The 12834-nt window shown below is 38.6% G+C and overlaps 1 protein-coding gene across 12 annotated transcripts in view; it reads left to right on the top strand.

Moving 5' to 3' along the window:
* The window catches only part of MEIS2 (Meis homeobox 2), a 238093-nt gene that overhangs the window by 220530 nt on the left and 4729 nt on the right, over window positions 1–12834 (top strand). For all 12 annotated transcript variants that reach the window (XM_070053349.1, XM_070053353.1, XM_002717990.5 and 9 more), the window contains one exon: window positions 11936–11994. In XM_070053349.1, the coding sequence (XP_069909450.1) occupies window positions 11936–11994 (59 nt within the window). The remainder of the gene's footprint in view (window positions 1–11935; window positions 11995–12834) is intronic.

The raw sequence follows: 12834 nt of genomic DNA, 5'->3' as shown, positions 1-12834 counted from the left end.
AAATAAAGCCATGGCTACAGAAGTTTTTTTACTGATGATTGATTTAAACAACCATGATCAGATAAAGAGCTTTGTAACACTTGAAGGAATATGAAGAGGATGTCATTTTTGGGGGGAGGTAGCCAGCCAGTATATATCTACTCTCATAGCTCTGAAATAGTCATACAGTTTTAGAAATATGAAGTGGTTAGAGGACTTTGAAGTAAAATCACTTCTTTCTAACCTTTTACTCATCTTTTTAAAGTTTTTATTTTAATTTAATTTATTTGAAAGGCAGAGAGAGACAAACACATATCTTCCATTCACTACTTTACTCCTCATCTGTACACAATAGTTAGGGTTGGTCCAGACCAAAACCAGGAACTCAATCCAAGTCCCTCATGTGGGTAACAGGAACCCAACCACTTTAGCCATCACCTGCTGCGTCCCAGAATACACATTAGCAGGAACCTGAAATCAGAAACAGAGCCAGGACTCCTCTCATGGATGTGGGTATCCCAAGCAGCATGTTAACTGCTACACCAAACATCTACCCACACTGTTCTTTTGCCCCGCTTTGGCGGGGAGCAGGGGAGGGCAGTGCGGGAGTGGGGGGAACATGTATTTTCAGTCTGATGGTCTCACTGTCTACCTAAAGGTTAACATTTGTAAAATTGAGTTTGCCTCATTCCATCACAACAAATAGGAATTTTTTTTTTTTTACCAATTTCCATCAACTGTATACCGTAACATACCAGTAATACGTCTTGGTATCTTTGTATTTGTATCTTCCCTTTCCCATCTAAACACAATTGAATAGTTCTCTAAACTAAATGTCCCACTTTTACAATTCTGCCACCTTAGGAATTCATTCTGTTTCCCTTTTTCACCTGGCTTAGACAAAAGACTTCTCTATTTTCTTAGTCTCTAGATTCTTATCAGTTCAGTTGATTCTAAAAATGGCTATTGGAAAAGATCTTCCTCAGACACCATATTTTATCATTCCACCATTATGAAATTTCAGGGGTTCAACTTATAGCTAAGAACTTCCACCAGTTTGCCTATTAATTGTAGTCATGTTTTCCAGATCAAAATTGGGAGCAGCCTGAATCTAGTGCCTTTATTCACTATGGGCTATGTTGATTTACATTAATGTGTTCCAGATCATGATTGTCAGTTTTTGAGTGTGAAAAGTTAAAATCTTTAAGGGCATGATCTTAACTTTTAAATGCTTTTATTTACATGTATACCTATACACATACTCCCTCCATATGAGAGTTGTATAATTACATGTTTATTATATATAATATTATATATGATTGCCTTATATTCTATCATTAAACTTATTTTGTTGAGATTTATTTATTTATTTATTTTGAAAGTTACAGAAAGAGAGATCTTATATCTACTGGTTCATTCCCCAGATGGCCACAATAGCCAGCACTGGGCCAGGCCAAAGCCAGGAGGTTCACCTGGTTTCTCATGTGCGCAGCAGGGGCCCAAACTCTTGGACCATCTGCTGCTGCTTTTTCCAGGCCATTAGCAGGCAGCTGGATTGGAAGTAGAGCAACCAGGACATGAACCAGCTCCCATATGGGATGCTGGTGTTGCAGGTGATGGCTTTACCCACTACGCCACGTGTACAAATTATTGTGGGCATTTGCTTTCACTTCCCATTCACTACCTCAGTCAGGACCAGAAACAAATACACCCCTAGAGAAAGCGTCCACCAATACAGTTCTCTGACCATTGAGGAAATGGGTGCTTAGTAGCTTTGACTACCAAAGGACAATCTAGGACAAAGCAAAAAAGGATGTGGAGAAAAATTCTCTTTTCCCTGGAAGTCAAGAAAAGGGGGAGAAGAGAGAAAACATTAGAACGTTTCAGGTACGGTGAAAAGAATCACCATGTTCCTAAAGTTGTAATTGTGAAATGTATGAAGTTTGTATTGCTTAAATAAAAGGTTTCTAGGGTGAAAAAACATGACAGGATTGATTAGAAGCAGGAATTCTGTGCAACTTTTCTGTTCTACTTCATCTACTTCATCTTTCTGTTCTACTTTCATCTTCTGTTCTACTTCATCCTACTCCATAAAATTCCTGTCTTTGCCCTATGTGGCAATATATATAAATATCATATCCTATTGTTGACAGCTGATCTCTCCCTCTCATATATATATAAATATATAATAAATACATATACTTATTATATATAATATGTACATATATAAATATATTTATAAATATAAATATATATATAAATCTTATCATCCCTCCTGTAGTAGCACAGACAACCAAGCCAGGTGTTAATGAATTCATCTCTGGCAAAGTTTATTGCCTGATATATATTCAAAATATAGATTTTCCAATCCATGCATATGAGGTGGCTTCAAAAAGTTCATGGAAATGCATATTAAAAAAAAAAAAGCTGGTGTTGTGGCGTCATAGGTTAAGCTGCCATCTGGGATACCTGCATCCCATAGAGGGGCTGGTATTCTGGCTACTCCACTTCTAATCCAGCTCCCTGCTAATGCACCTGGGAAAACCAGCAGAGGATAGCCCAAGTGTTTGAGCCCCTGCCACCCACGTGGGAGACCTAGATGAAGCTCCTGGCTTCAGACAGGACCAGCCCTGGCCATTGCAGCCATTTGGGAAATGAACCAGCAGATGAAAGATCTCTCTCCCTCTGTCTCTCCCTCTAACTCTTTCAAATAAATAGATCTTTAAAAACACATGTGAATTTCAAAAATGTTTTTGTACCAGGAAACAGCTATTTAGCCTAGTAGTTAAGTTGCCCGTGTCCCACATTGGAGTGTCTGAGTTCTAGTCCTAGCTTTGGCTCCTGATTCCACCTTTCCACCACTGCAGACCCTGGGAGGCAGCAGGTGATGGTTCAAGTAATTTTCTTTGTGCCTTCAATATGGAAGACTTGAATTGCACTCCTAACTCTTGACTCGACCATCACAGCCCCCACTGATATGAGATTTAAAGAAGTGAATGAACAGATATATATCTCTCTGACCCTAAAGTAAAAATTAATTTTTCACCGAAATAAATTTATCTTTAAAAAAGACTTATATATTTATTTGACAGGCAGAGTGACAGAGAGCGAGAAGGACACAGAAAGAGAAAGATCTTCTAACTATTGACTCACTCTCCAAATGCTTGCAACAGCCAGCATTAGGCTAAGCCTAAACCAGGAGCAAGGAATGCTATCTGGCTCTTCCACATGAGTGGCAGGGGCCCAAGTACTTGGGCTATCACCTGCTACTTTCTGGAACGTATTAGCAGGGAGATGGATTAGAAGTAGAGCAGCAGGAACTGGAACCAACACTCTGCCCTGGGATGTCAGCATCACAAGCAATGGTTTAAACCACTGGGCCACAAAGCCAGCCCCTAAATTTATCTTTTAATTCTATTTTCCCAAACTTTTTAAAGTACCCAAATACCTGTACATATGTATACATCTATACACATGTGACTGATGACTTCCACAGTATATCTGGTGGCTGTAGTATGTCATGTCCCTCTTGGTTGGTAGACTATCTCTGGCCTCACAGATTGCTCCATTGAAAACAGGATCATGTGTTTAAAACTAGACTAATTCTTAGCTAGACCATGCACATGCTTCTGTAGATTTTACTTCCTCATATGTTACTCAGGGAAGCCTGTCAGTATAAATCAGTACTAATGACACCAACATTATGACATCTTTGATATTGCATTTGCTAAAGTCTTTCTGGACATTTCACTCAGCACTCAGTGATTGATAATATAGATAGTAGATAAACCTTTTTGATGGATCTGTTTGCTTACAGATTAAAAAAAATATCCAACCCTTTCTTCTCTTTGTAATGCCATTAGAGAGGAAACAGTTCAAATGTGGGCATCATAGGTTAGTGGCACCAAAAATAGAAACTCACTTAAGGTAAAATTTGCTGTCAGGAAAAATGGAGCATTCTTTCTGAACTCAGGAACGTGTGGTTCATACGAGCCTGCTTGTAGATGGTTGCTACAATAAGGCTTCTTTCATACAGGTGTGTTTATGCCCCAGGCTTGCTGGCCACAGTCCATTCCATTTACAGAAGCTGAATTAAACAATAACTACCGCATTGCAAAAAGTGCTGGGGGTGGGGGGAAGGGGAGGGGGAAAGGTGAGCGTCAAAGGAGATGCCTGAGAGCTTTGTTAGGGCCAAGAAAAACCCTGTTGCAGTTGTCAGAGCTTGTTGATGTTGCTGGGAACGGCACTTTTTTTTTCTCCTAGATTTTGTGGTTCTGCCTTAGGAAAGAAAGTAAAATAGAACGGAAGAACAAAGTCCTGCTCTATAAATCAGCAGCTGCTCCTTGCCAGATCAAAGGAGTGACATTTTTGCTCCTGGACTACTTGTCCACTTGAGGGCTTGACAGGCAGCTAACAGCTGGCCTGCTAGACTGTATGGGAGAATCAGCCTACATCTTCTTCCGAGCAGATGACAAGCTAATCAGAGACATATCCATAGCACAGGGCATGTGAGTGCACCTTGATCTCTTCAAACATATCTAACACATAATTGCTAAACAGCTTGGTGTGTTTTGGGCAAGTTAATGCTTAGGTTGTTTCCACTGAGTAGTAGGATAGAGAAATAATACTTCAATCAAAGGTGGTCATGAAAACTAAAAAGAAACTAGATTTGTTGGGATCCTCTACTTCTTAGAGTGAATTAGTAAATGGCTAGGAACATAATGGGAATTGGCTAAGAATGTATGTAAGTGATTATCAAGTGATTGGTTGATTTTCAAGGCCCAGTCTGAATATGGTGCTCTAGAAGATGAAGAGGTAATTGAAATTTGCTAATTTCAAAGATGGTTACTCCTGCTTTTTATGCTGATAGAGTTGGATAAAGCTGGAGATGTAACTTCTCTGTTTGCAAAAAGTTGTTTTCAGAAGCACTGTAAGGTGTATAGGTATCCAGATCAAGAATTTTAATGTCAGTAGTAAAACTCTCAATTCAGTTTCTAGTTGATTTCCATCTGCAACAAATCATGTAAAGGATGAAGTAATATAGTACAACTTATGTCTATTGACTTAGTATTTTATCTTTAAGAAGAAAGATCCTAGATATGAATAGCTAAAGGAAATTTCAGTGTTTCCTCCTCCCTTGCTTTCAAGTAGCTTTGAAAGATTACTCTTACAGTGAATAATAAATAGCCACATATGAATAATCTGATGGCATTCTATAAGAGTAACAGTGCTTCAAAATCACAACCTGCCAGGATGTTTTGTTTCATGCCATTGAGTGTGATTATACTCATAGAATAGTGTTTATTGTTGCTCCATATTATCAAGGAAATAAAAGATAATTCCCTATCTAAGGGGAAATTTCTCAAATATTGTATTTAAAAGTCTCTACTTCAGCCATAGAAACTTTTGTCAAATGAGGTGCCAAGTCTTCAAGGTCATTTTTAAAAATACTTTGTTAAAAAATTTATTAAAAATTCAAATGGTACAGAATGATATGGAAAAAGATAAAGAAAACTAGCATCATCTTCCTGTCCATTCCTGGAAGATAGCCTCTATTAACTATTTTCACAGAAAAACATTTTATTGACCCAACTTTTCCTTTAGGAGGTACAGATGGAGTAAAGTGAATTAAATTATTATAAATTGTTGTTGCCCAAGGCAAGTGATTAAAAGACTATTTAGAGCTGAGATACCTAAAGAGAACTGTATGTATTTTGCAGCTAGGAATCACAATTAAAACTTGTTCTTTGCAAGTTTCTATTCTTAGGCAGAGTACTAAAAATTAGAATGTGATCTAGAACAAGGTTTCTCAAACTTAAAAGTACATGTATGACTTTTTTCTTTAGAGTTTTATTTATTTGAAATGCAGAGTGATAGAGATCTTCCATCTGCTGGTTCATTCCTCAAATGGCTGCAACAGCCAGCTCTGGGCTAGGCTGAAGCCAGCAGCCCAGAACTCCATCTGGGTCTCCCAAATACTTGGGTCATCATCTACAACCTCCCAGGCACATTAGCAGAAAGCTGGATAGCAAATGGTGGAACCAGGACTCAATACTGGCATTCTGATATTGGGTGTAGGTGTCCCAAACAGCAGCATTACCTGCTATGCCACATTAGTTCAGATTTGGTAACACAGGAATGGGTACAACTGTACTTCTGCATCTGTGATGAGCTCCAGGTGCTGTTGATGCTATTGACCCATGGAACAAACTTAAGAATAGCATAGATCTAGAGAATTATTTAGAGAATATGATTCCAGAATACCTCATTCTGCCACCTACCTCCAGCAGATACCTTGCTCCAGTGCCTAAAATCCCCACAATGGTGTTACGTTTGTGTTAACCTGTGATTTCTAGAAAGACTGTACCACATGGACACATGCTACTTGAAGGGGTGCAACACATTTTTACTCTATTCATTGGATTTACTTAATAGTCATCCACCTATTCTTAATTATTACCTATGAGGAATATATGTTGACTACAAGCTACAATTTAATGAGCCCTTACTATGTCTGGTATTGTGCCAAGTATCTTACATTCACTCCCTTAAGCCTCAAAGCAACCCAAGCCCAAGTATGCCCCGGTTTGTAGATAGGAAACAAACTGAAGTTTGTGAAGATTTGGTAGACTTGCCTCCAGTCACATAGGAAGTACAAGGTAGCAATCATGAGACCTTGCTCTTCATCATGTTGCTCTATGTATAAGTCTGAAATATGGTACAGTAATTGAAAAGGGCATGGTCAAAAACCTAAGTGAGCCCTTGTAACTTTAGGGAAGAATTAGATTAAAGGAAGAGTATTGAAAGAACACAGTAGATGGCCATCAAAGGTAAGCATCACCTACTTGATCATTTTGCCCAGGGCCTTTCATGTCAGCATGAATACTCCACTACTCAAGGCATGTTCATAAAGCTACAAAATATTTGTGATTCCAGATTAATCTTATGTCTTCATATTACAAATTTATTAGTATGCAGTACATGTGTTTTTAGAGATATGGGCAAATTAATATTCTATCAAGTTATAAATTAGGCTGTAGCTCAGGGAAATTAATTATGATCTGTGGATGTGTCCTGATCTGTGGATGTGTCCTTAAGTAGTCTATGAATCTCATTCTTTTACCTGAATTTGTTCGCAATTTTCTGTGAGAAGAGACCGGTGTTTACAACATGACTCAGTTATTTATGGGCCCAAGTACATGTTCAAAAGCATTAACCTTGCTTAATTCCCTAATTTAACCATTTTACTCTTAGCCATCACAACACAGAGCACTAAGACTTGCTTTTTTTTTTTTTTTTTTTTTTTTTTTTTTTTTTTTTGTAAAGGAAGAAAAAAATGGAGAAAGTTGATAACTGACTTGCCAGGGTTGAAACTTCATTGTTTGAAATGCCAACCAGTAGCAAGCTTTGTGAAGAAGTTCCCTGGCTAGTGACCCCCAAGGCTGGGAAAAATAGAGGCAGAGCTTTTTCACTTAACAGATCCCCAGTCACCAAGTGACTGGCAGCACTTTTCCAAAGTGTTCTGATCCCTCCTCCACAGTTCAAACCAAACTGAAACCAAACCAATCCATGCAAAAAAACTTCAATTCCAGCAATTCTTGATTCTTCCTCAGAGTGTTCAGGACTGGTGGCTTCCAGGTGACTCCACAGAGTCCTGTAGTTCTAACCAAAGGAATGCTGCCCAAAGGAGTTGGTTACCAGGTGGGGCATGAAGTTAGTGAACCAGAAAGAAGGGATTTATCAGCCTTTTAAAAGGGAGGGGGAGGGAAGGGAAGAAAGGAAATGAAACCAACCAGCAATCACAAATGACACCCAAGTCTACTTCTGTCAGTCTTAACTATGCTTTGGAATGAAGTCTTTAAAAAAGAAATCACGGTGGTCAGATTTCAGTTGTGGAAAAGTATGCAAAACTGAAAAGTATGGATTTTCTGTGGGCTCAGGAAGGTGTCATCTCTAGAAGCTATCACTCCATCAGTACAGTCAGATGCATTTTCAATGATATTTGCTATCTTGGATTTATTCTTTTTAATGTATTCTTTTTTCATCTCTGAGTTGACTCAGAAAAGCCTCATAATTCTTGGAAAGTCATTGCATTTATATCTATAATTAAGTTATTTTTAAGCTAACAGTTTCAGTATACAATTTTTAAGGATCACACATGCTAATGCATTTTCTGTTTAAGTAAAATTTAGAGGAAGTGGGTAGACTTAGTAGGTACTCTCCAGAGCTTTTGTGTGAGCCTGGATACTAACTTTGAGTTCAATACAATCAATGGAATTAGTGCACTTTAGGGTACTCATTCCCTAAGGAGTCACTAATGGAATTATCTGTGTAACCCTTTAAAACAAAGAAAAAAAATTATTAGCCTCATTGTGACTAAGTGAGCTCTGGATTGACAGTAGGCCTACTGTCGCATTTTACATACGAGTTACTGAACAAAACTCAAGATGTTTTTGAAGAACTATTTAATATTTAAGAAAACGTCATAACAGTTAAGTTGTTTACACCAATAGAGAAGTGTACTATATGTCTGCAACTTCAAAGTCATTCTAGGATGACATTAAAACTTAGGTTTTTCATCTGTATCTGATATTAAAAAATTCTCTAACAGTCTTTGGACTGGAAATAACTTGTGGGGGTTTTCATTTAAGTTGGGTGCAGCTTGCTGCATTTTGGTTAGTTGGATGTCTTCAGCAATTTTTCAAATGTTTTGGGTTTGGCAAAGTCCAAATGTTTTTTGCCAAGACCCTCTTTTCCCCTTATTTTTTAAACCCGTGTGAAATTCAAGGATAACTTAATCCATATGTGTCTGATTCATTTACACTTAACTCATCAAAATGTTATTTTGTAAGACCCATTTAATATCCAAGAAACCTTTTGAGCCTTTTTAAGACAAAATCTTTTGTCTTTGTACCAGCAAGTTGCATTTTTCCATATGAATGGAACTTAGACCTTGAAACTTTGAAGAATCTAAGTTGAAAATCAACTCAAAATTTTAAGTAGAATCAAAATTTGATATTCTGTTTACTATTTAAGTACTAAATCAAGGTCATTTTTAAAATATATATCAGAGGAAGTAGGAAAAAGTCATGAAATTTGGAGGAAAGATATATGGTAGTATCATCTTAAGTATATTAGACAAATAAAAATTATTCCTGGATTAATTTGTTTTAATCTGTATTTTAAATGGCTCCATTTTATGTACACTAGTATATTTTCTGAGGGTAGTCTGTGGTTCATCAGTTGGACAGGTGGTAATTTCATTTTTTAATGGCAAAATTTTCTTATAGTCAACTCTTTAATTGTTAATTTCAACAATAATATCTATGGTGTTAATAAGATATCCCAAGACCAGAGGAGTTGACAATTGGCAGGAGTTGCATGGTAAGAAATTTCTGAAAAATTGGGACCCATATGTTTTTAAAATTCTGTGAGATTTGAAAGAATGTAGTAGAATTATGAGTCTGGCAAGAAATAGCACTACGGATCAAAACATTGTTTGAGAACAAAAATCCAGAGAAGCTAAATGCAGCCCAAGTGAAAAAAGGAAAATCGCTATGACCCTTTGTGTAAGAATCTAGTGAAAATCTTCAGAAGCTTCTAGTGATATTTGTTTAAGAGCAGTGGGCAAAGAAAGGGCATTGCCATAACTGTTAGTGAACATCCAGTCCATGCCATGGTAACTAGTTGAAAATGTAATACTGGAGTGGCATTTCCAAGTTCAGCGGTTCTATAAAGACCTGCTAGCACACAGAATGCTTTTTTAATGTTCTGTATTGTTGTGTATCCCCCATTGAACAACCTTTTGAGCGGACCCCGTTTTTACTAATGTAAACATTCTGACGAGTATCCAAAGAAATGACCTTTGAGTGAACCTCTAACCTTCCCCGTAATTATTTGTTTGAAGACAGTGTGGAGTTCTCCTGCTGAGAGCTAAGAACCATGATGCCTTGCAGCCCTGTGAGTAAGGGAGTGTTTGGGGGAACTGGAGAGAAAGACATAAATAAGGGAACAACCTCCAGATGTAAATAATAAAAGAATAAAAGGGTAAAATTAAAAAGGGAAAAACTAGCAATTCATTTTACCTAAAGAGTTGGCCTATAGGAAAACACACACACACACACACACACACACACAGGATTAGTAGCACATAAAAAAAGAGGTAAAACCCCTGCCATGTGTGTCCTCCGTTAGAAAACTTCAAGGAGCAGAGAAAAGGTTTGGCTAACTCCTGAGCATCTCTGTTGTTCTTAACCTAAGCTGATAAAATGAGTTCCTGGAGCTGGAATTACCAGGTCAGTGCTCCTTGGTCTCAGTAAAAGCAGGGGGGAAAGAGTAGGTAATTAAGTTCTTTTTCTGATTTGAGGGATGTGTCTAGAAGTCTTTGTGATCTGGTCAGATATTCCTTGGCAACACTTCAGGTGACAGGTGGGAATAAATATGCAGTTTCAACTCTCCTTTTGTTTTCACCTCTGCATAGTAGCCTGTCACTTTCTTCCCCAATCCCGAGGGGGTGGTGTAACATTTTTGACAACTGAGCTATACTTTCTTAAGTAATAAGGGAGTTCGTTGTTTTGCAAACAAACACCATATGCAAAAAACTCCTTTGGCTTTCTCCTGGCTATTATTCCTCAGCCTAATTGTCTTCCCACCAGCATGCTCACAGGAGGCCTGTGAGGGCTCCCTGTCCTCCTTGAAGGGCCTTCAACTTCATAGCAACGCAGAACTGCCAACACACGGAATTTTTCTGGCTAATTTCAAAGAATGAGTTTTCAGTTCTTGCCTGTGGCCCCACGTAGACTCATTAATCATTAAGTCCTCTGCGCTTAAGATTTGAAACTGGAAATGTTGAACAATGGTTTTCAATGGGCATATTTTGTAGGGACAGTGAGTGGTATATTCCCTTCCTGCACAGCCAGTGAATCCTGTGCATAAGTTCCAGTGCGTGAGGGAATACACATCATTAAATGCACAGGGACAAGGGTAACTCGCAAATGGTAGAAAATTGTTTTCTTTTTATTAAATTTAGAGAAATAAAGGAGATTTCTTATCATCTTACTCTGTTTGTACATGAATATTTGATGGGCATTATTAAACATTAAAGTAACATGAAATAGGCACTTATTTTTGGATTTCCAACAAAATTAGATCCAGGCTTCTTAGACGAAATAACTGCTTCTCCCTTTACATTCCTGCGAGTCAGCCACCACCTGATTTGAAAACGTTTCTTGGGCTCTAATATCAACCATGTGTACCTGAGGCTCTGTCTTTCTAGTGGGTTGAAAGGTGGCTGGGTTTATGGTTGGCAGTTACCTTATCCGCTGCTCTGGGTGTCCCAGCTTAGGCTGGAAAGGCCGCCCCCAGCTGGCACTGACCTCTGAATGACCCCCAACTTTACAGGCTTAAACTGCAGGAGTTGCCGAAGAGCAGAAGTCTTTCTGGCCAGCACTTATTACTGCTGTGTTGGTGATAAAACTTCAGACAGCCTAATTGATGGCTTTGCTGACCTAACAATACCTTGTGAAAGCGGAGTGCCAGAGCCTGGTCTCCATTTATGACCAGCTGCAGGGGGAAGCCGAGTCTCCCTGTGATGGGGAATCGAGGGCAAGGGGAAAAGTCGTCCAGCCTGTGAACTTTAACCAGATCCCAGCTTGTTCAAGAAGCAGAAGCACAATCACAAATTAATAGAAGTTTCCTCAAGGAGAACTTGTTTCCCCGCTCTGAGTTTTGTTTTGATTTTTGTTAATGCAAGTTGACTTAGAGTTGGTTGTGCAATGACAATGGAGATGATCCACTCTGTTTTTTGCATACTGGAAGGGAAAATGGCCTTCAAATTAAAAGAGTAATTTTCGGTAGACGCTCGGCTGTATTGCATTCTCCACAGCGTGTGTGTGCGAAGTTGTTCACAGAGCACAGATATTGAGTTTGATGACTGGACTTCTCTGTTCCGTTCCAGGTTTATTAATGCCAGAAGAAGAATAGTACAGCCCATGATTGACCAGTCAAATCGAGCAGGCAAGTCCCAAGTAGCATCTATAGTCCCATCTCACAGGGCACAAATCCTGGTCAAGTGATACATCACTTGAGTTCCATCACCTGGTAAATAAATGCTTCCACCAGGCATTCTGGGAGAAGTTTCTTGTGAATGTCCTCAGAATTCCACTCTAGGAAACAACTTCACTAATTGGTGCTAATTGGAGATTTCCCACCCTGACTCTACTGAAACTGCTTTTTATTTTCATTCTGAATTGGTAATTGGGCACAAGTATTAGTGCCACAAGCAGTTTGTTTGACTGTGAGCTCTGGAATTACTCCTTGCTTGTCTGCACCCAATCATTAGCACACTCTCATTTTCTTGTTACCCATAACTCCTTGATGTGTGCTTTGCTTTCACTCCTGTAGCATCCACTGTTCAACTCATTGTATCCATTCATTTTGCTTCCACTATTCATGATATTCTAGTGAAGCCTGACATGCTGCATCGCCAGCATTATTTTTTATTAAAAGATCATTACCTTTGTTTAAAAAGCTCCACATCCATCCCACTAAAATACATGTGGGTTTTTCCTCACAATTTCTCCCACTTTCTCTAAAACAGTTCCTGTACAGTACTATCAGAACCCTCCTAGTATACTCTTAATTCTTACTTTGAATTAGGCATTTCCTTGGCTGATGGAGGAGTTGTGGTCTTCTTGAATAAAGCTTATAGGAAAAGACTGTTTCTTGTGGTGATGACTTGTCAGTCCCAGAGTTCTAAACTTGATGGAGATTTTAACTGTGGCCTCCACTGAAAGAATTTATGAAAATTAACTGTCCTTCTGCAGAATTTCCCCAAAAACTCTGAAATATCAGTCT

This window comes from Oryctolagus cuniculus, chromosome 12, assembly GCF_964237555.1.
Source record: "Oryctolagus cuniculus chromosome 12, mOryCun1.1, whole genome shotgun sequence".
Taxonomy (NCBI): domain Eukaryota; kingdom Metazoa; phylum Chordata; class Mammalia; order Lagomorpha; family Leporidae; genus Oryctolagus; species Oryctolagus cuniculus.
Note: the sequence above shows the minus strand (reverse complement) of the source record. Positions and strands in the feature narration are given on the sequence as shown.